The sequence below is a fragment of the Falco rusticolus genome, chromosome 11 (genome assembly GCF_015220075.1).
Source record: "Falco rusticolus isolate bFalRus1 chromosome 11, bFalRus1.pri, whole genome shotgun sequence".
In the NCBI taxonomy this organism is placed as follows: Eukaryota; Metazoa; Chordata; class Aves; order Falconiformes; family Falconidae; genus Falco; species Falco rusticolus.
This window is the reverse complement of record NC_051197.1, coordinates 28945539-28968251: the sequence shown is the minus strand read 5'-3', so window position 1 is coordinate 28968251 and position 22713 is coordinate 28945539. Positions and strand designations below refer to the sequence as shown.

At 45.9% G+C, this 22713-nt stretch overlaps 1 protein-coding gene across 1 annotated transcript; it reads left to right on the top strand.

Moving 5' to 3' along the window:
- Positions 1–192: 192 nt before the first annotated feature.
- AXDND1 (axonemal dynein light chain domain containing 1) lies at positions 193–22036 on the top strand. The gene is given in 30 exon segments (XM_037404431.1): positions 193–214; positions 2151–2320; positions 2688–2788; positions 3412–3542; positions 3890–3971; positions 4712–4768; positions 4890–4995; positions 5734–5855; positions 6353–6405; positions 6408–6492; positions 6932–7036; positions 7727–7806; positions 7809–7843; positions 8457–8558; positions 9149–9315; positions 10168–10231; positions 10676–10869; positions 10871–10908; positions 13525–13738; positions 14341–14434; positions 15103–15283; positions 15286–15310; positions 16484–16580; positions 17566–17676; positions 18518–18655; positions 18802–18860; positions 18862–18928; positions 20107–20198; positions 21065–21216; positions 21936–22036. Coding segments are annotated over 30 exon segments (3045 nt in total).
- Positions 22037–22713: the final 677 nt, after the last annotated feature.

Sequence of the window (22713 nt, the reverse complement as noted above, 5' to 3'; positions counted from 1 at the left end):
GGGCAGAGCAAGATCTGTGGGGTTGCCCTCGGGGGAAGGTGGCGGCTGTGGGGAGATGATGTGGGTCAGAGCCTTGTACGGCTGGGGAGGGGGGGCTTCTTCCAGATCGGGGGGGGGGGGGTGGTGGGGGGGGGGGGGGATGGGGGTTGGGGGGGTGTGCGTGTGTGTGGAGAGCCCTGTGTTTCCATGGCGATGGAGCTGGGGGCGCTGGCAGGTATGGGGGCCACCTCCTCTGCTCTGGGGAGGGGGGAGCTGGCCTGCCTTGGGGGGCTGGGGCCGCCTGCCAGCACGCGTGGAGCGGCCCGAAGGTGGCAGAGCCACCCCTGGGCAGGGGCCGTGAGGCTCGGGGGGAGGGCAGAGGGAGGGAGGGAGGGCCCGAGCCTGGAGGCGGTGGGCAGGGAGGGCGTCTCCTTGGCTGGGTGCGTAGGAAGGAACCCTTCCCCAGGAGCTCCTACGCAAGCCCTTCTTCAGGTCCTAAAAAGCAGCAGAAGATGCCGGTGTGAAATGCCAGCTGAGAGGGGTAGTTGGGGTTTTATAACCTGCTGTCGGCTGTGGCAACCCAGCAAGAGGAAAGGATGTCCTTGGAAGTGCTGGCGAGGAGCACGGGGAGGGAGTTGGTGGCTTTTGGAACAGACCAGAGTGTCTAACCTCTCCCTCCTTAATGCACGTTAAATTGCAGCAACTGACAAATGCGTATCACGTCAATGATTTCTGCCTTTATTTTGGGCCTGAAAAGTCGTTGCCTGCCAAGAACTGAATGTGATACTTTCCAGCTGTGTACCACACGCTCTAAAGTCAAGTCTTGACTGTGTCCTTAAACTGTAGCTGCTGCAGAACGGTGCCATTAATCTTCCCATCCTTTCTGGTGGGAATAGCATGTACTGCCAAACAGAGCTGTTAAAGAGGAAAAAAAAACCCAAAAAACAGTTTTCTTCTGTCAGAAATTTTTAGCAAACTTTTTTTATATTTTCTTTCCAAGAAACCATTTTGCACAGCAAGGCAAGAAGCTACCTGGCAAGACTACTCCTGCGTTATACCTACACCCACAAACGTGTGTCTCGAGGCAAAGAAATGTAGATAAACTAATTAGGAACCGCAGTACACAAGGGTATGGCTGATAAGGAGGTTTAATAACAAAAGCATTTATAAAGGACGATAGATATTGGCAAGGCTTGGGCAGGGGGGAAGGCTTCAGAAGAGGATTCATGGAGATTACGAAACTAATGGAAATAGGATTTTTTTTTTTATTATTGGTAAGATATTACGAAGAAGGAAAAGCAGGAAGATTAATAATTGGAGACCGATACAAATAAATCCCTGGCCCAGTTAGATGTATAAAAGAAGCAATTGTTCCTAATGCAGTTTGTAGGCGGAAAACAGAGCACCCTATGGAGGGTGAGCAAAGCGCTGGGGGCTTCTTCCTCACAGATGTACCTGCTGCCAGGTGCAAGGGGTTTTTCCCTATAAATAATAACAAAAAACCCTGTTAACCCTGTGAAGTACAAATGCAGGTTTAATTCTGTTTCTAGATCATTACTGCAGACTTCCTTGGCTGACCGTTACAATAAAATAAGCGTTCACCGTGCCCACGACCGGAGTGCAGGTTCCTGGACCAAAAGCTGGTGGAAGGAAGCGGAGCGGTGCCTGGCAGGTGGGGCTGGGCTGGGGGCTGGGGGGCTGAACCTCTCACTGTCTGTCCTTCCAGCTTCCCCCTAACACCGGGATGCTTCTCTGGTTACGTTTTGCCTTTATTTAGTGGTGGCGGGTATTTTAGGGCGTTCACATCATTGCAGGAAGCAGACTGCTAGCGACCCGCGGGAAGGGAAATGGCTTCACAGAAACAGGCAGACTGCAGTTGTTCACAGCATCCCTCGGTGTCTGTGCCTGGCAGCTTGGCGCGGTCGTGCAGCCGGTGCTTTATCTCCCATCAGTGGAAAGTGACGTGTCCTGGCCTTCGCCGCAGATCTAACAGCGGCTCAAAGTGGGATTAGCTGCCCGTGGTTTAGATCCGGTGGTCGGGTAGGGGAGCAGACAACCTAGTCACAGGTTTTCTCACCCTGTATTTCATCCTCAGGTTTGCTTTCTCCTTCACCAACAGACTAAATGCTGTTGAAATGGTTGTGTCAGGCTCTTTTCCAGGGATCCCCAAGTGAGGGGCACCTCGAGGATGCTTGGCCCCATCAGGCCTGGTTCTTCCTCCCTGGAGCATAGTTTTGTTCCAGAAGAGGTTTTCCAAAGCCTGACCTGTACCAGCAGTTCTCTCTACAGCCCAGAGCGCTTACGGTCCCCACAAACCACCAAAACCTCAATGGGCTGCAGGGTGAGTGTGTTTCCATCTCCTGCCTTTTTCCGTCCAGAATCATCTCTTCATTGGAGGCACGTGCTCATTCCCTGGGCAAAAGGGAAGTTTGCTAGCCTGCTGAGATAAATTTAATCTTATATTGCATCACCTTTTTGACCACGCCATTTGGTGCAGATCCAAAGTGCTGCGTCGCAGTCCCAACAAAACGTGCCTGCACCCTGGGGCTGCTGCGGAGCCCTCGCCCAGGCTGCTTTGTCCACACCGGTTTCTTTAGCCTCCAGACAAAAATAATGACACGGAGCTTGTTTAGGCAGCCACCCTGACCTCTCCCACTCCTGGCACATTTCTCATTAAGCGGTGATGGCCACGTGTGCCTTGTCTTCAGGGCTGCCTGCAAACCCCAGATCGGCTTTGGCATTATCCTAATCGTCAGAGCAAGTTCTGACACCTGACAGACCACCCTGTCAGTTTGACGGGTGCTGGAAGGTAAGCAAAGGAGGGATAAGGAGCCCAGGGTGATGGAAAGATGTTAGAGCTGGGAACATAGAGCGAGATCTCTCCCTGTGCTGCATAATGCGGATGGATGGATGGACAGGCTGTCCCGTCCGAGTTCGGGATGGAGAGGTTCAAGGGAAAGACATTTTGGGAATAACAAATAGAAGAGTTGCTAAATGAGCAGTGCTTGGAGCCATCCTTCCAAAGGATGCCAGGCTCGCAGGGATGCTCTGTGATCCACGATTAAGAAAAGAAGCTCTTCTGGCTTTAATGGACTTAGCAGGGAATAGACTTATGCTTCGTTGTAAATAAACAACATTTAATGGCACTAGGAAGCAAAACATGTTTTGTTCTTTATCGGACGTTGGATACGTACGTGATAGGGTGTTGGCAGCAGACGTGAAAAATGATCTTTGGCCAGGGACAGGCAACACAAGGTTGATCTGCCTAAAACGCATGATCTGCTCTGTCTGTTTTGGCCCAGAGGCACGAGGCCTGGCCGTGAGCCTGGCCGCAGGCTGAGCAGAGCAAACCCACGTGTAGTTTAGTTGGCAGTAAGGGAACAGCAGGTTGCCTGCGCGGTGGGTCAGTGAACGAGCTCCTCTCCGTTTCAGAGATGTCTCTTACCTGTGTGACATTGCAGTTGGCCAAGAAGCTAAGACAGCAATGACTGGCAGAAGCTCTTTTTCTGAGGGTCATCAGGACCAGAGGAGCAGCCGCGGTAGAGTCCCACATGCTCCTGTGAGTGCTGCCATTCAGGTGTTTCTCTGTGTATCACTGGTTTGGAGAAGGGAGGTCCTCATACACGTGTCCCGGTGTTACCCTGACCCTCAAACTCATCAGCTCTCCTTGTGGCTCCAGCCCGCCGCCCCAGTTTGGTGTTAGTTGTTTCAGTCTGCTTTTGGATGTAAATTGTTTCCATCGGGCTCTGGATGCATGGAGCGGGAAAGGGAAGAGCAACATGAAAAGCTGCTACGTGAGCTTCGCTCTCCTGGCTGCCAAACCTGTGTCCTCTGTGGGAAGGAACCAAGAGTCTGCGCACATCTTTCATGTTGGTGTTTGGTGCTCTCCCTCTTTTCCACCCCCAATGAGCAACCTTAGCAGGTAGGCTGGTTCCTGAGGAATTTCACATCGTGAAGAACAGGGGAGTTTTGCCCCTGAAGTACTTCGATGGGTGAGTGATTTCTGGCATAGAAGGGTTTCTCCTCAGCTGTTCAGAGTGGAGAGATAAAGTGACAAGAGGCTGAGGATGCTGCCCAGATACTCCCCTTGCTGGTGGGGAGTGTATAAAAGGGGTGGTTGTGCAAATCCCATGCTAACGACCAGGCTGTAGTTCATCCTGCAGAGCAAGGATGGTGTCCGTGTCGTGTGGGTGTGTGTCCCAGTTTTTCAGACTATGAGTTTTGAATTGACTTTACTCAGCCTTGCCCAAAAAAAAGCTACTCGAGACTCCCCTTGAGTAACTTAATAAATTTAAAAGAGGTTATTTCTCATTGTTCAAGGATTAAAATACTAAGATTAGGAGTGAAATCCTCACAGCTTCTTTGCCAACATGATGTAAGAGAACATCATATTATTTCAATGGTCTCCTCTGGCTGGGTGTGAACTGGATATGTGGTGATTTTCTGGTCACTTCTTGGCCAAGTACCATGAGAGGGAGAAGGTTCCTACAAGATTTCTGTTGTTAGTGGCAAGAAGAAGGAGTTCCAGCTGGGAGAAGAGCTGCAGGAGCTCCGATTCTCACCTTAGGCTCTGGATGCTCCCACTGAAGAGCAGCCCTGTAGACTCTTCTCTACCTCTTCAACCTTCATCAGCTTGTACATGGGCCAAAGAGACTGAAGGAGAGAGCGGGATCCCTTAGCTAGTGCTGGGAGGATTGCTTGGGAACAGAGTTCTAGCGTTTGTGTTTTTCAGTAAATACACAACACTGCTTGAGGACCATGAAAAGAAACTGCAGCTGTTACAATCCATGTAAGTACCACCCTGCTTGGAGCTGTTGTTGGGAGAAAATGGCTGTTTGAATTTAATTTGTTGGGGAAAATATCATAACGTGTTATATAGAACAATGATGTGTCTCTCTCTGGTCTGTCAGGAAACCTTCTGGGAGGTTGGAGGTCATCCAGCTGATGGAGGCGATGGACAGCATGTTGGAAAAAGCTGGAGCAGACAAGCTAATCAGAGTGACGAGACCTTCAGAGGTGGATAACTCACTTGTACCCAGAGAACTTTCTTGTACCCAGAAAAATAACATCTTGTTTTCCCTGGTGTTTATCCCTGTTGTGTTTAAGGTGCCTGCCAGGCACTAGTTTCTGCCCAAGCCAGCTGTCTGTAGGTCTTGTCATAACCAGGGGGTTCCTTTCCTGAGCTTCTCTTCACCTTCATCTGATCCATGCAGAATAAACAGTTAGCTTGCTGGTCTAGGAAGTTACATTTCTGGCAAAAATGCCAGCAAGGAATGCATTTGGCATTATTACTGTGGAGGAATGAAGGCAGTAGCTGTCTCATCCCTTCATTGGGAGGCAGGCCACTGTGTTACGATACGGGCCATTGGAAACCTTCATACACCTAAAAAGCAGATGTCAAAGAAGATCTGGGCCTTGCCTTGCCTTATTTTCTGTTATTCTTGCACGGTGATGGAGAAGGATTTTTGAAAAATGTAGAGCATTGCCTCCACAGGAGCTCCAGCTGGAATTAGTGGAGAAGATCCCAGGGATGTTGATGGGAGGGTAGTCAGGACAGGACATAACATGCTTGAAAACCAACCTGTAAATGCATGCAGGGTGGCTCTTTCCCTTCCCCTTCCTACCTTTAGCAGTGTTTTGCCCTCAAAGGAAAACCTGCTTCAGGAGAAATGAGAGATCTGTGCTGATCTGCTGTTAAAGGAGCAGGCTGGCCAGGCTCTGCAAGGCTGTGGTGTTTCTCACCTCTTTTGCCAGCTGTACAACGTGCTGGAGCTGTTGAAGGCAGAGCAGAACATCTACAACATCATTTCCCATGAGCTGATTCAGCAGGTCAGTGTGGACCGCATGGAGAGACGACAGCTGCTTTCGAAGCTCGGGTCATCGATAGCCAACCCTAAAGCCCCTATTGATTCACGGCAGTGTCCCCTCGGGAGCAGCATTAGCCATTGCCCGTCGTTCCTGATGTCCTCGCCCAGCAAAGCTGGCCCGTCGCAATGGAATTGGCGTGGCCTCTGATGCCAGGACTGAAATAGAATCCCCCTGCCTGGTTAATGACTGGGGCTAACGAACCTCTGTCAGGTAACCTGGAGCTTGGAGCTGGTGGCACTTGATGTTGTGGGCATCTTCTGGGTGTGACATTCAGGGGAAGTTTTCACATGTAGAATAGCTGGTACTTCCCTCACAGCCAGGGTTCCCATGCTCAGATTACCGCAATTTGTAGCAATTAAATTGTTCCAGAGTGTTTAAGATCTCCAAACACTCAAAAATTACCTCCTAAATAGCTTCCTGTGCACTGAAAGGAAAAGGTCTCCAGCTGGCATAAGAGAGATCTGTACTCTCAGGTAAATACCTTTTTTGACTCATTTTACTGTAGGCAGAGGTAGGTGAGCCTCCTAGAGCGGATTCCTGAACAGATGAAGACCCTCTACAAAAAATGATGGCACAGCAGATGATGGACAGACGTATTAGAGAAGAACTACATTGTTTTAAAGAATCTGTTGGACAGCTGGCCAGGTCTGAATTCTGCCTGACCCTAAGAAATTACCTCTATGCCCTAAGCTTAGTCCACTGATTTTGTTCAGTTTTCTAGTCTTCCTCCCACAGGGCCAGGAAGGCAGTGTTATGATTTGAAGCAGAGCTACAATGACCATACTTGAGCCTCCTCATGCTCTCACTGCACCCTCTTAGTGCCGGATAACGTCAAAGCCACCTCCTTTCCTCAGCACGCTGAAGGTGTGCTGCTGGTGGGGGACCACAGAAAGGAGTTGTTGACGTAACATGTGTGCATGGGAGGAGGAGGTCTTCAGGGTGCCTTGCACCCCTGTGTGAGGTGACTGTGTTGGAGGAAGAACGCCGCTCTGCATGATAGCGTGGAGCCCACCACCACCACTTGCCAGAGCAGAGACCTTTGGGTTGGGGTAAGTTGCATTAAGGCTGTTCCCTGCTGTTTCAGCGAGCTGTGTGAGGTACAGGAACATGACCAGAAAGTGACCAAAGAAGCAGAAGCAGCTCAAGAGGAGCTAGCTGCAGCCATGCAGGAGGCTAAGACAAATGCAAAGTAAGTTGCTTTCAAGGCTGAGGTTGGGAGATCTCTGCAGTGTGCTGGTATCATTCTCACGGCGCTGCTGGAAGCAGAGATGAGGACAGGTTTCCTTCTGGGGAAAGAGTGCTTTGCTGTTTATGACAGATGCCGTTATTTTGCTGTAAGTCCTAAATGCCTCAAAGGGATAGAAAGCTTTCTAGTCTTAAAAATGATAGAAACCGTTTCTAGTCTTAAGTCATGAAAGTTGCATTTATTGCTCAGGGCTGGCACTCCCTTTTCTTCCCCCCACATTCACAGCCAGTGAGCCCTGCATAGTCCAGCAGAGCTGCTTTTGTGAACTGCTGACGGGGCTGTGGACATCTTCAGATACCTAACAAATCACAGATGTAGGTGGGTGGTATCAGAGTTGTGGTGAGTGAGTAGGCGCACAGATTTACTTCCAAGAATCCCATGTCATGAAGAAAACGGCTAGTCTAGTCCCAGCAGGGATCTGTGTTCATACTGATTGGAAACTGGCAACGGGAGTGCCAACAGAAAGGTGTGTAGAGGCTCGGGAAAAGGGCCTGTGGATTTGCCGGCTGTGCGGGAGGTGTGCGAGGGAGGAAGAGGAAATATCTAAGAAAACCTTTAGGAACTGGGAGAAGGACAGTGAATATGAATGAGAAACACAGGTGTGCATATGTCATTGTCCTTCTTTTCTTCTAGCCTTGTGGAAGAGCATCGGGAGTTATACGAGTTACAGAGAAGACGACTGAAAGAGCAGGTTCTGCTGCTCGCTCAAGAGAGACATGGAGCTCAGCTGCGTATGACCTGGCTCTGAAGGTAGGTGTGGGAGATCAGTGATACGCAGAAACGCGTGAAACATCGCAGCTAGCGGTCTTGTTTCAAGGGCAGATTTCATCCCAAAGAGCATTTTTATTTAATACAGTTGGGCAGTAGCACATCTCATACTGCCCTGACCTCATTCCTGAGATCTGCTTTATTTCACATGTGGGTTTGTTTTAATGGAAACCAGTTGATTCACATAGCAATTTTGGTACAGATCTCCAAGTTCTGTGCAGGAAGAACTTCTGTGAAATTAATATTTTCATTGGGAAATGGGTTTGACGAAAGAGTTTCCTATTTCCCCATAATTTAGAATATTGTACCCAGATTCCTTACAATTCCTCACGAAATATCATTCTTGGTTAATTGTGTGCTTCCTTGTTTGTGAGTCCCCCTTGTTTGGGATCTCTTACTTTATCTCATTCAATTTAAAATCTGTTAGCAAGAACTTCTGGGACTGAGAGATCAGGGATTTAATTGTAAAGAAAGTGGACTCAGCTGCTTGAGCTCCATTTCATTGGTGGCAAAACTCCTGTGTTACTGTCAGGTGCCTCTCAGAAGAAAACAGGGCAACAAATAATAATAATAATGGGGTGGGTTTTTTCCCCAGATAATAGACAGAAACCAGCTTACATTGGTTTGCAGGCTCCATATTAGTGGAAAGACACTGACCAACATTTTCAAGCATTTCATAGTCCTCTTGGCCTCAAAGGTAAGGACCTGCCTGTGATGGGTGCCTGTTCAAAGTGCGTGTATGTGTCTTTTATGTAGCTCTGAGCTTCTCAGTAAAGCATTCGGTACTTTGGCTGTTATTTGAACTCTTGAATTTTGGTCTAGCTTCAAATGAGCATTAAAATTGGAATGACTTCATTCTCTCTCTGCTTTTCGCTCTTTACTCCATGTCCCCTTTACCTCAAACTACTCTTTTTTTTCCCTGTGTTTCCCTTTTTTTGTCTGTGGCTTTCTTCCCTCTCCCCATTCCATGCCCACAAAACCAAAACAGGTCCAGGCTAGTGTAATTTTGGCCTCATAGGTATGGGGCTGCCTGCGTGGTCTCTCAGTAGCAAACAAGCAACAAGGAGTCGAGTGCTCAGTTCTGGCATGTCCACAGGGGCACTGAGCCACCCTGGTCCTGTCTCAAAGGGTTTGTGAGGGCTGTGCTGTGGAACTACAGATGTTTCCCAGATCTCCGATATGTACGTATCTCAAAATAGCTGGGGCAAAGGGAGAATTCCTCCGACTCAGATCAAAAGAATCACAACAACAGTTCCCTTTTCCCACCCTCTTGCCCAACGCCTGCAGGACACGGGAGACCTGGCTGATCTGTAGGAAGAGACCGAGCAGTTCAGGGAGAGGTTGGGTCACGTCAGAGCAGAAACAGAGTGTTCAGAGAAGTCCAGCCAGGGAAAACTGCAAATTGTCTGCAGTAGCTTCAACAGGCAGCTTCAATACTTCCATAGCAGTGACATGTGAGTGGCTCCAAAGGGAGCAGTTAATACCCTCAACCTTTGCCTTGTGACAGTAGGTCTCACTGGACCAATGCAAAGTGCGCATTGGCTCCCAAGTGTAGTGAGTTTTGGTAGGATCTGCAATTCGCATGCCCCTCACTGCTCTACTTTTCTGCTTGACGTGTTTATTTTGGTAATCAGGTCCCCAACGGCAACTCTAAAGTGATGCTGTGGCTTTGTGGTTGAATTCAGTGGAGCAGGGATTGCCCCCTCCTGCTGCAAACCAGAGTGTCCTTTTTGCAGCTGTCATTGCCATAACAGAATTCCTCTGTTTAGTTTGGTTCCTTTTAACTTGAGTGCACAGGCACAGAGCGTTCAAGTTAAACTTGAGTGTTACACAGTTTCTTTCATGTACAGATACAAGACTCTGAGGCACATGAGGCTCAGACTCCGCCTTTCTCCGTGTTAAGGTGTTTTTGTTGGTTCGTTGTGATATGTTAAATAAAACGAAGCATAAATACAAACACAAAATGCAGAAATATACAGTGTGTGCATTAACAGAAGACATCACTTTATAGATTTCAGTCATAGAGTTAATAAAGTCTGAATTTTGTATATGTGCTTGAATTTGATTTTCATCTTTGCTAGAAGTAACGTATTTTCTTAACTGATGCCCAGTGTTTATGTTACGTTGCATGAGAGAACAAGACTCCCTGGCTGAATAGGGCCTTGTGGTTTTTACTCCTTTTTCAAGTTACAATTTGTATCACAAACTTGGTATGCCTAGAGTATGTATCTTGACTCTTAGTTTTACCTTGGCTACTAAAGGAGTTTTTTCTCTCAGCTCTCATCCCTTCTTTCCCTCTGCTTTAGCTCCTCTCTCATGAATGAAAAGCTACTGGATGAAATCCTACAAGACATAAAGAACTTGATAAATGTAAGATTTTGGGGTTGGACATATTATTGAGTGGTATCTGCTTAGCAGATTACCATGTGTTAGCTGAGCCCCAGTGGGCAGCTATGCCCATCTCAAATGTGAACGAAAACACAAGAGCTCAAATTATTTGTGCTGAAGCTTAAGCTATGAGTCTACACATGAGAAGTTATTGTTGACTGATACCATCGTTCAGCCAGTGCATTAAACATAGTCGTGCATTTGAGCACCATCTGCCCAGCAGCTCTGGTGACTGATAAATCATATTAATCCATAGAAATGCTCAGAATTGTCACCAGTAAGTTTCCAATTTATTGTGCTCTCTACTCGCTGTGATATCTCTGTGCTTATGGATTCCTCACTTACTTGATTTCCATCACCTTTCTGTCACAGCCAAGGGGTGGTCCAACTTCTGGGGGCAGGGCAAGTTTGCTCCTTTTCTTTCAGATGCTCAAAGGAGACCTAGAGCAGTAAGGAGGGGAGGCGTACCTAAGAAAGACTGAAAGTCTGAGGAGCGCTGCCAGCCTGCAGGAACACTGGACGGAGCTGGGACAGACAATGCGGAATCGCCACCGGGACTTGGCTGGAGCACTGCCTCCACAGCACACTGCCCTGCAAGAAATAAACCAAAGGGCATGTGAACTACCAGCAGTACAAGATAAGGATAAATGGGGATAATGGTAAGGAATCACTGATTTTGCAGTTCAGTCTTTCCTTGGGGATGCCAGGAAAGTAGCAGGTAGTAAAGGACCAGTTGACATAATCTGTACTGGGCTTTTCCAAAGCTAAAGTCTGACCCCTAGATATGTGCTGGGAATCAAGAGCGTTCAAGGGATAAACTCCAAGCAACTCAACTCACAGTCACACATAAAAAGAATATCTGAAATTTTAAATGCAATACAGTGCAAAGATCACACAATGCAGATATGGCACAGGGAAGTCATATGTTATGTTCAGAGGGAGTGTGGGCAGTTTGTGATTATGTGGATAATTTATGGAAAAGAAAATAAATGTAAAAGGAAAGAATGGGTGTTGAAAATGTAACGTAAAACCATTTCGAAGATCATTAACCAGATAACACTGTCTCAGAGGGTAATACTTGTTTTTATTACCTTATCACTAATGCAAAGTTATCTTAATCTAGATATCGCATTATTCTGATAATGAAATATGTAAACAAGTGTTTTCTGTGCTGATATAAAGTTACCATGTCCTGTGTAAGATAACAAATAATTGTTGGGTAATTTGCAACTAGCCTTCTCAACCTTTGCCTCTGCAAGACCTTAACTAATTTCTGATTTCAGAATTGTTTCATCTCTGATTTTTTTTGATCAGCTTATTTCCTTTTAGCAGACTAAAACTAAGCCAAACGTGCTGTCCAGAACTGCTACTCATGTTTGCTAAGCTTCTTCTCACACTGTCATTTTATTCTTTCACTTGGGGTTATTCTGTGCTTTTCCCTACCTTTTCTTATGCTACATATTGTATTTCAGCCTACTGAAGCAGCTGAGATAGAATGATAAGTCTGTTCATCCTTAAAAGACAGCTAAAGGAAATTAATATTCCCAGTAGCTCTCATTAGGAAGTGAGAGAAAGGAGGAGCGGGGCCATAACTGGCCAGACATCAGCATGGCAAAAAGTTCACAGCAGATGTCAGAAGCCTCAATAATCGTGATCAGAACAGAGGGCTAGGCAGCACAGCAGACATCTCATCCAGAATTGCTTCAGCCAGTAAAGTCCAGAAAAAGCAATTTTAGATTATTTTAACAAAGGCTTTGGGAACTGGAGCATGGGAAAAGTATTCCCTTGATCCATACAAGGCAGCGTATTTTGAATGGCTTGGATTCATTTTTGTATTGTAATGTAATGGCCTTTCAGTAGAAAAGACATTCTCTTTACATTGCATCTTTGGTTAGAAACAGTGGAAATAAAAGAGATTATAATGAATAGGTAAGAGACAATACTGAGAACATGGTAATTTTATCCTGTAAGGCAATGGCATTCAGTTACCTGAAGTATTTATTATCTTCTAAGATCTGATTACCTGGTCTCAAGAAGCGTATGCCAGAAATACAAAGGGTTTGGTATTTGATGACAAGGATTAGAGATGGAGAGAGAACAATATGTGAGATTGTTTTAGATAGGAGGTAAAAGAAAGGACTTACATGCGATTTATAAGGTCTGGCTTAAGCCTTTGCTATTCAGTCTTTCTTGATCACTTCTTAAAGCCTTCACAGTGTGAAGCACTCACTTTTTTGTGAGAGCAAGATGGTTTTGACTCTGGAATTCGCACTTGAGACTAGAGCAACTTCTCCAGTGAGCTCCAGTTAGGTCTTCTCTTTTGCTGGGGATTTGATGATGTTTGTAAGATAAAGGCAATGACACAGCCAACCTTCCCAAAGCAAGCTGCCATTTAATAATGATCCAGAATACTCTAAAGGCTAACACAGCCAAACGACATATAAGTGATGAGAAGTGGCTGTTCTCCTTCATCCCATGCCCTCCTGAGGCCTCTTCTTTCCTCTGAAGCTGATGCTACATGGCAGGAAAATTTAATATCATTCCTGTCACTTGTCCTTGCCCTCCTGGTTGCTAAAAACAAATGCCTGGTTGTGGAGCTCCCATCGTGTGCCCTAAAAGACTTCACCCTGCAGAGGGTAACCTCCTCCTCTTCTTACCAGGCTGGACAATCCAACACTGCTTCATTGCACTTCAAACGGAGCCATGCATCAAAATCATTGAAATAGTAAAAAAATCATCACCACCACCATGGTCTTAACATGCCATCCTTGCTAGAAGATGTCATGGAGGCCAGGACCTCAGCAGGATTTAAAGAAAATTTAAACATTGGATATCAAGAGCAAGCATTGTTACATTTCAAGCATATTCCCCAACAAATGGAGAATATCCATCAGCATGTGCCAGAGGAGTGAATGAACAAGTAATTTACTACCTTGTCCAGGCACCTGGCACATCTGTGCATACTGCACCACCTGCGTCTTTGAAGGACAGGATTGTAACTGCAAAGCCATTTTAAAAAGAGTTATATTAAGCCTTTACGCAACGAGAGATCCAAATCTGCAGAGACAAGAAGGAAAATCAGGGCTTCAAATCAAACTCATTTTCTTTCAGCTTGCTTTGAATTCAGTGCTTACTAAACAGCTCATTCTTAGTCCCAAGTGTAGCCACTTCCCATGTAGGCTGTTCATCCCTCTTGGCATCCCTCTTTGGATCCAGCTCTGTTTTAGTTGGCTGAAAGAATGATAATTAAAGGTTTGTATTTTCTTTCCCTGCAGGCACAGCTAGGTTTTTGACAGCTTTGGTGAGAAGTATGGAAGATTGGTTATTCAAGGTGCAAAAGCTGAAGCGAGGTTCTGGCACGCACGAAGCTGAGCTGCAGGCATTTTATCACAAGATCCCTGCGTGCCTGGCCCAGGTGGATGCAGTGATGAGCTGTATAGGCTCCAGCCAGGTGCGTGAAGCTCAGTGTGATAAGAAATTGCATTTCTTGTAAGGACAGAGGTGTTAATTGTGTCTGGGCTGGCCTTGTACATTAAACTACACTCATAAAAAAAGAGAAACGTCCTTTTGTGGGGACTCTGGCATGGGAAACTGGCAGTGGGATAAATACGATCATCTGAAGTGTAAAAATGCTTGGTGACTGCCTTTCATTTGCTTTGATTTGGCAATATCTGTGGAAACAGTTGGTGGCTTCAGTATCGCTCCTGGAACATCACTGTCTCCCTCAGAACTGCCACCTGCTTGGGAAATCTTGACATTTGAAGAAAACCCAAAATATGTGATTCATTTACAGTCAGATTTGTGGGGGTGTGTTCCTTTTCATGGTGCTCCATTGTCTTTGGTAAATATCATCAAGACATAAATCATTTGCAGAGCACATGCATAACGTATAAGTAAGAGATGACTTGCAAATGCCAAATTTGCCCACAATTGCAGCATTAACAAACAAGCCTGCGTCAGGTTTCCAGCATACGGTGTACCAAAATATATTGTTTTCCTCGAGCTGGGAAGCAAAAGATGTCTTTGAGACAGGAGATCCTCGGGTCTGATGCACTAGAGATCACTGTTTCTGGATTTGTTTTTCTTTTCAGGGTGGTACCTGGAGGACTTTTTCAGATGATTCAGCAATGGGTTCTGTCCATGAATAATGTGGTTGAGAAGAACATCATGCATCTTAATGAAAACGTAAGCACAAGCCTGAAACTGCTGGGGATAAAAGCACTATATCTAGTATTCAGTCTTTCCCTTTAATTTCCACCTCACCAAAACACGGTTGTGAGGAACGCTTCTTTCTCTTTTGACACCTTCTTTCCTGTTTGAGTTGTGGCTTTTGTCTTCTAGCCAACAGAGCAGAGGAGAACTCCTCTAAATATAGCTGTAAGGTCTCCATACAGTCTATGAACACCATTTTGTTGTTTCATCTTTAGCAAGCATTTCCTCTGGAATAACAGTGATATTTCCTGTTCAGAGAGCTGGCTGTGGCTGCTGGCTCTCGGGTTTTAGTTCTTTCTCCCAGGACTGTAGACTAGAAGCCCTCACTATGCGTTTTTTTTTATATGTTCCTTAAGCGTGGTGTGCGATTTGTGGTTTGTCACTGAATTCCAGACACGAGAGTGTGCCACGCAGCATATGATCCTAAACAAGAACTGGGAGAAGGATAGATCCATAGTAGAAAAAGATGTGTTCATAACGGGAATCAATATGAGAGAAAAAATGGTACAAATAAGTGTTTCTGTCTTTAGGTCAGTTTGCAAATTGAATTAGGGAGGACATTGACTTACATGAAATACACTGACTTCAGACTGCTTGGCAAGACCAGTCATTTATTACATTTGCTCTGATATTTTGTGCAGGTGATCGAACTGCACAGAAACCTGACCCTGTGGCTGGTGGATTGGCTGAGACACATGACAGCAGAATGCTTGTCCCGTGAGCGTCCCCAGCCAGAAGACTCAGACACTGAGACAGATGAGAAGCTCAGACTTCTGAGGGCTCATAAGCTTCAGCATCGAGCTGAAGAGCTGGTTGTGGACATGGCAGACTGGCTGGTTCTATAATCAGGTAGCAACAGACATTTTCAATTTAATCTAAGGGGTTTTGTCGTGGTTTAACCCCAGCTGGCAACTAAGTACCACACAGCTGCTCGCTCACTTCTCCCCCCCTCAGCAGGATGGTGAGGAGAATCGGGTAAAAGTTGTGGGTTAAGAACAATTTAATAGTTGAAATAAAATGAAATATGTAAAAATTGTAATGAAAAGGAGGGAGAAAGGGAAAGGAATAAAACCCAAAGGAAAAAAACCCCAAGTGATGCACAATACAGTTGCTCACCACCTGCTGACTGATGCCCAGCCAGTCCCTGATCAGCAATCAGTGGCCCCCAGCCAGCTCCCCCCGGTTTATATACCGAGCGTGATGTTCTGTGGTATGGAATAGCCCTTTGGCTAGTGCAGGTCAGCTGGGCTGGCTCTGCTCCTTCTCGGCTTCTTGTGCCCTGTGTCTCCCTGGCAGAGCATGGGAAACTTGAACAGTCCTTGATTTACAGTAAGCACTACTTGGCAACAACTAAAACATCAGTGTGTTATCAACATTATTTTCATACCAAATCCAAAACACAGCATCGTACCAGCTACTGAGAAGAAAATTAACTCTATCCCAGCTGAAACCCAGACAGAGTTTTCTCAAGAAAAAATGTGTAGTGTGCCGAGAGATTGATCACGGCAACAGATCCCATCAATTTGGTTGTCCTTGGATCATCCTAGGTCTTAAATGGCCTTAGTGGAATTTGTAGGGAGCCTAGTAAGATAGGAACACCTAAAGACAATGGCAGTTCCTGCTTTATACCTAGTACTGCTATAAAATACACTAGCATCGGTGACTGCATGGACTCTGCCCATGCCTCTGAGGCTGCCCGGCGGAGGATGCACAGGCAGTGCAGGCAGAGTCTGCAGCCCAGGTCACCTGGAGCAAAGCCTCCACCTGATGCAGGATCTGTGCTCACACATCCTCTGTGGGTTAAAACAGCACTGGTGTGGACAAGCTGTCACTGTGTGAGTGGGGCAGGTGAGGATTGCTCTTCTGAAGGCTTCTCTAGTGCACAGGTCTACAGATAGCTCCTGTGCCTTGCTGACGGCAATGGGCTCCTGACTGAAGGATCTTCTCCAGCATAAATGATTCTAGGATTCTAAGCGTTTGAGGGCACTCCTGCAGAGCTGATGACATTCTGCATCTTTGCAGCTGCTGTCACGAGATTGTCAATGCAATTGTTCGAAAGAAACGGTCAGAGGCAGATTTAGAAGCTGATTTTGAGCTGGAGGAGCTGAATAAGATCAAGGTGAAAGGTGCCTGTGTCTCCAGCTGTCTAGGTCTGGGGGTAGATTAAACTGTATTTACTTTGTAAGAGGTAGAGAAAAACGTACGTCAGGGTTTTAAAGAGGAGGAAGACTCCTGCTACTCCAGTGGATTACCCTGCTCCCCCAAGTTCCCTACTGACTCCACAGTCCCGGAAAGCAGATAAACCTGGGTCAGGTCATGTTCAGCTTTAATATTTTTGTTGCCCTGTTTCAGGGTACATATGTAAAGGCTCTCCTGCGAGATTTATTCCATATGAGTGGCAGTAGATTCACCTCTGGTTCAAAGCTTGTCAGAGCCATGTACATCCAGACTTGAGTGGTGCTTAGGAGCTCCTGGAGGTGCTTGGTGCAATATACTTTTATACAGACATGGCTGAAAATTTTTGCAGTCAACTGACCTACCTGCCATCTCCTTATTCTACACTTGCATGTAAAGCTCTTAATCGCTACCACTGTTGTCACCAGTGTTTAGCTGAGCTTCACATGCGCTTTAGGAATGTGAAAGGTAGACCCTTCCTGAAGCCCAAGGCTTCCCTGAGCACAGGGCAAGTGGTGTTACTTCAAGGAATTTAAGAAGCCTCTCTGCAGGGATTGAAAATACTTGTGTTTCTGTTCTGTGTTACCTTAGTGAGCGGAAAAGTTGACCCCTGGGATTTACACTCATTTCTCCCCACGTGGGCTGGGGCGATGGCTATGATAGACATGTTCTACACTGGCCTGAGGAGGAGCTTGTTGAAGGACATAGTTGATGGGAGTGATTAGCTGGTGACAGATGCCGTATCTGAAAGCTTGGTGAAATGTGTCTTCCTTTTCCTTTGTATGGTGAGGATGGAACGGTCCAGGTAGGCCCCTTCCCTTAAATAGACAGAAAGGTGGAATTATTTAACTGACTGAATGAATAGGGTAACAGCTATTTTTTTGTGCTAAATAATCCCTGGATAATCATTTTCTGTTATGTTTTCCCAGACTGAGTGCTGTAATTGGATTGAAGCATGTAGTCTCCTCCTTTCAGAAGTTAAAGGCTTTCCAGTCTCCTTTCTGGATTTAGAAGAACTGAGAAACCTCTTTGGATCAGAGGTATATGCAGACTGCATTTGCTGCTCTAGGTCGGACCTGTTTGGATGAAGGTCTGCTTCAAAACTTTTCCTTAAGGAAGGAGCTACAGTTTCGTTTGAGGGAAGGTTTCACATGGAGACCTGCATACACGCAAAGCTGTAGTTAGAACTGTGAGGTGTTATGACTGTAAACTGGTCAAAAATGACAGTGCTGCTTGTGAGGGCAGGTGTAAGGCAAAACCAGAGCTTCAGTGGAGCTAAGAGATTTTACCCCACTGGTAGATCAGTTCCCAATGGTGCATAATTGCTTTTGTTTCTCCCATTAGGGTGAATTTTGGCTAGAATCTTGGTGGTTGCATTGTCCAGGAGATCAGGCTGAACTTTTAGTGACTAGATGGATGTCTGAGACTGCCTGTGACAATTACATGTGTTGTGTTACCGTTGGCCTGGCATTGGTCTGCTTTCATACAAAACAGGTTGAATTCGGATGACGAGGAAAGGGCTTTAGAATTATTGTCTCGAGCAATTTGTTTGCATCAGTTCTGAGCTCAGCCTCCAAGGAAAGCAATGCTGTTCGTGACTTGTGTACAGCCAGTGCTGTAGCTCATGTGCTGCTCCTCTTTTTCTCCCTGCCGCGGCCTATGGAAAGCAGATATGCCACAGGGGATCCTGCTTATGTAATGTTCAGTAATTAGCATATTCACTTGTGATTTGAATTATATTCATACTCAGGACCTCCTGGGTGGCTGGACTCCAAGTCTAAATACATGCAAGAGAAAGTCACAGACCAGCTGGCTTTGCCTAGGTTATTTGGATGGTTAAAGGGAGCATGCTACTAACCCGATCCTTAGGGTGCCTTGCAGGAATTGCAGTTGAAGCATAAGGACACTGTCATTTCTTCAACTAAGAGTGAGCTTGAAGCTGACGATGCCAACAGCAATAGGAAACCCGTAACAGAGGAAGAACCATTAGAAGTAAAGGAGGAGATTGCTATTATGCAGGTGACTGTAGTAGCTGCAATACACTACTTTCTAGCAGGGCCTTTTTATTTATTGCTCAGTGTATGCAATGTGAAACATGGCCTTACAGCTGCCTTGCATGCCACTAGGCTAGCAGGATCTCCTATTTCTTGTTTCTTTTCTCTCAGCAGCAGCCAGGTGCTGGTATGGAGTATCTGATTGAAGACAATGAAGCCACTGCAGACATGATACATGGGGCGTGACTCCAACATCCACCTGAAATCTCTGAAATCGGACATCATTTCAGTTACAGGGGTAGGAGTCTCCACCACAGCAATGGCTTTAGCCTGTTGGCAGAGATTTGGAGCTGGGTTTTACCTGTCTACTCAGACTCTGTTAATGAGACCCCGTTTAACACTTGTCAGACCTGCTGGGGCCGTGCAAGGTGCTGTGTTCTCTCAGATTCCTCTATTCTTGCAACTTTTAAATAATCATTAGCACAGTTAGCACAGCTGAAATTTGTCCTCATGACATTACTGCCATGGCCCCAGGACTTTCATGAGACCAGTAACAGGTGATGTGTGTAGTCTGAACCAGGACTATCTGCAGAAACTGGGATGGTGAAAATGTTTTGGTGCTAAGCACGTGGGAGAACCTGGAGAGGCTTCAGTGATTCAGGGAGATCTCACAACAACAGGGAAGCAAGAAATTCAGGTTGTGTTGGCCTCCTAGGTCCTTATTTTCTCCATTTGCCTGTGGGATGGTGCTCTTTGATAAAGTTGCTCATCAGAAGTCATAGGGCCTGCCTTCTGCAGTCATCCCCTGGCCAGTCAGTCATCCAGAGTGAAGCCCAGAGGTACAGGAATTGTGGATCTTTAGCAAACTGTCACTGGATGGTCCTACTCCTTAAGTGTGCTGCATTGCTGCATGTGCCTTGCCCTTCATGCTTTAGTTCAGAGTGCCAGTGGGAGATGCAGGAGCATTTCTTTATGAACTTTGATTTGTTTTACAGAAATGAATCACTGGAAATCACGATTATGTTCCAAAGCTTAGAGAAGGAGCTTTTCCATGGTTACTTTTACAGAAAAACCCTGTTTGTATTCTTCAGATGAAGAAAACTGACTTATGCCTGTTGGACCCTGTGAGGAGCTACCTCTTTCTGTTTTCTGAACATCATTTTGGGGGGTTTTTTGCTCCTGGTCAGGCCACAGCCATCTCCAACCTCTGTAAGCTAGTGAATACACCAGCCAACTCAAGACTATGAACCAGTAAGAGTTTTGTGTCAGAGCCAGAAAAGAATTTTAGTCTATTTTTAATGCCAAGATCAGTTCAGTGCCTGAAGTAGCCTCAAGTTTTATGTGTTTTGCTGATAGAGAGCTCTTGTCTATGTTGTGCACTAAGACACCAGCACCAAACCAGGCACATGCTGCAGATGAAATGTGGCATTGTTGGTTTCACATTCACTTATAGAAGGTTTTGCTGTTCCCAACTAGACAGAGATAGCTGCCACCAGGTCATCGACTCCCTTTTCTCAGAAAGAGTTTGAGGCCCTGGCAGTGCTGGAACATCTGCAAGTGCAGCTCCTGTGAGTACTGGGCCTGTGCTAGAGATATGGGCAGGCAAGGTTTCATCCCAGGCAAGTGCCTGTTCTGCTCTCTGATAAGGTTCTGCTTCATCCAATATCTATTGGCTTAGTTCTGTGATTCCTTCCATTCTGATTGTCTCAGGCCATTGAGTGTGTTTTACATTAGCTGAAGGCATGACCCACATCAGCTCTCCTTCATCTGTGTGCAGATTTTCAGTTTTGTGTACACGAGGTCCATTGCAGAGGTACTCATGATGGTTTTCTGCAAGACTTGTTAATACTTCGGGTCCTGTTAGCACTTGCAGAGTGTTATGCGAATGCAGTTAGCCCTTTCAGGGCCTGCTAGTGTCCAGGAGCTTGGCAGGTAGAGCCATGCAATGTTGTGCCTACATGTGGGGAACCCAATGAAGGGACATCCAAGTGTCTCCATGCAGAATCACATCGAGGTTTGTCTTTGGTAATGACTTCTTCCATGCCTAAGCAGGCTCGGACGCTCTGAATTACATTCCCTTACACTTCTTTTTTCGTCTGTGAGCTTGCATTATCCAGGGTAACCCCATCTCATTAGCCTTGCTAGTAGATTTGACTGTGTTCTGTATATAACCTTGCACAGTAAAGATCAGCATCTCACCCTTTGCTGGCAAACACTGAGTTTTAAAATTAATTCACTTTGCAGGATTTACATAGATGTGCCATGAAGTCCTTTATAGATCTTTTAACAATGTCCTTCTCTGAAACCATAAATGTGTTTTACAGAGTCAGTCAACCCCACTGAGTGCTTCAGATATCTAAATCTTTTTTTAGGTATCCTGCCTGCAGCTGCTTAGATTTCAGGTTTCAGCATTATCTATGCTTCTGTGTTTCAGAGAAACAGAGATCCGTGCTCAGAATGCAGAGGAGAGATCTGAAGGTCTTGAAGAAAAGCTGGAAGAAGCTCTGCAGAGAATCAAAGAGCTAGAGTGTGAGCTGGAGAAAGAGGGGAAAGTCATCCCAGAAGCAGCACACCAAGAAGGACAAGGTCAGGAGAATCAATATTCTGAACACTCTCCCAGGCTCAGAGAGGGAAGCAGTCTTTGAGGACACCTCATTCGTCTCCTGTTTAGTACAGGGCCCTCTCCTCCTGGGCACATCCTAGGATTGTTGTCAAGCAAGGAGGCTTTTAACATGGTTCTAGATCAGGGCAGAAAGAACTGCTGAACATGGTCAGTTTTTTGAGAGGAAGTAATTTTGTTTGATTTTGACATATGACACAGGGTCTATATCTAGGAGATCACTGTAATTGACTTCATCTTCCTTGTGAGTGTTCCCTGTGTTTAGGATCACTGATTTTGGGGTAGAAAAGAAATAATGTTTGAGGTCCCTTCACTCTCAGAGGCCACAAATCTTTTGTGTTTATAGCACCAGACACTCTTGCTGTCTCCAGGAGGTATGTGAATACTGCTGACCTACTGATCTCGCCCTTATGATGTGGCAGTGAGTTCCTTAGGTTGCGTGTTTGTTTTGGATGAAAGCATTTCCTTGTGTCCTTTCTCAACTGGATCCACACAGATATAAGATACGAAGAAGGAGAAAGAATTGGAATTAAAACTTCTTTCCTTAGTCCTTCATTGTGTCCTGTCTCTTTGACATCGAAGCTAGAGGAGAGGCTAATTTGTTTGTTAAGGATGTGATGCCCTGGGAAGATTTTAACTCTGGTGTTTTTATTAGCTATGGTTTGTTGTTTTGTTTTTCTTTCAGAAAAATGTTTCCAAGAAAGTGTCTTAGAAGTCAGGGCCTGCTCAAGTCCCAAAGTTTCTACCTCTGGCCAGTCTGAGACATCCAGAAAAAGCAAGCATTAAAGAACAGCAATGCTTTAGTAGTTTCTTAGTGCCCATTCATAGTAACATTTCACCCCGATCCACTGCTGTTACTCCTTACCTACTACCCCAGCATTTCCGTGCCATCCCAGCATTTATGCTGTTCTTCTAGCTGGCTTTTACTGCTTCCAGATCTGTCTTGCTTGTCCTTTACCTCCTCCCACAGCTCTTTACAGCATGTCTTCCTTGTAATACCATTGCTGCCTCAGCTTTCTCTACCCACATCTCTCCTGCCTGTGCATCCTCCTGCCCTCCCCTTCCCTGGTGCTTGCCTCCTGTGTTCGTCAGTCTCTTCTTGCTGCTGTATCTCATTCTGCCTCACCCCTCTTGGATCATGCAAGTCAGTCATTTGCACCTCTTTCCTCTGGTTATCAAGGCTTGTTTTTCTCAGTGCCAGCATGGCCTGGTTGTGTGTCTGATAATGGGTACTTCCTTCATCCTCTCGGCTTCAGGTGATCCAGTTACCAGCTGAATGGTCAAGAAGAAATTGTACAGAAGTGTATGGACAGATTTTTGTTAGTCTTTGAATCTTCTTTTGGAGGTTTTGTCCTTTTTCAGAAAGCCTGAAGCTGTGCATGATCCTAAAGGCTTTTCTTAAATTGCTGCTACAGGAGAAGTGCCTCTAACCAGGGTCACAAAACCAGACTTCAGATGATGCC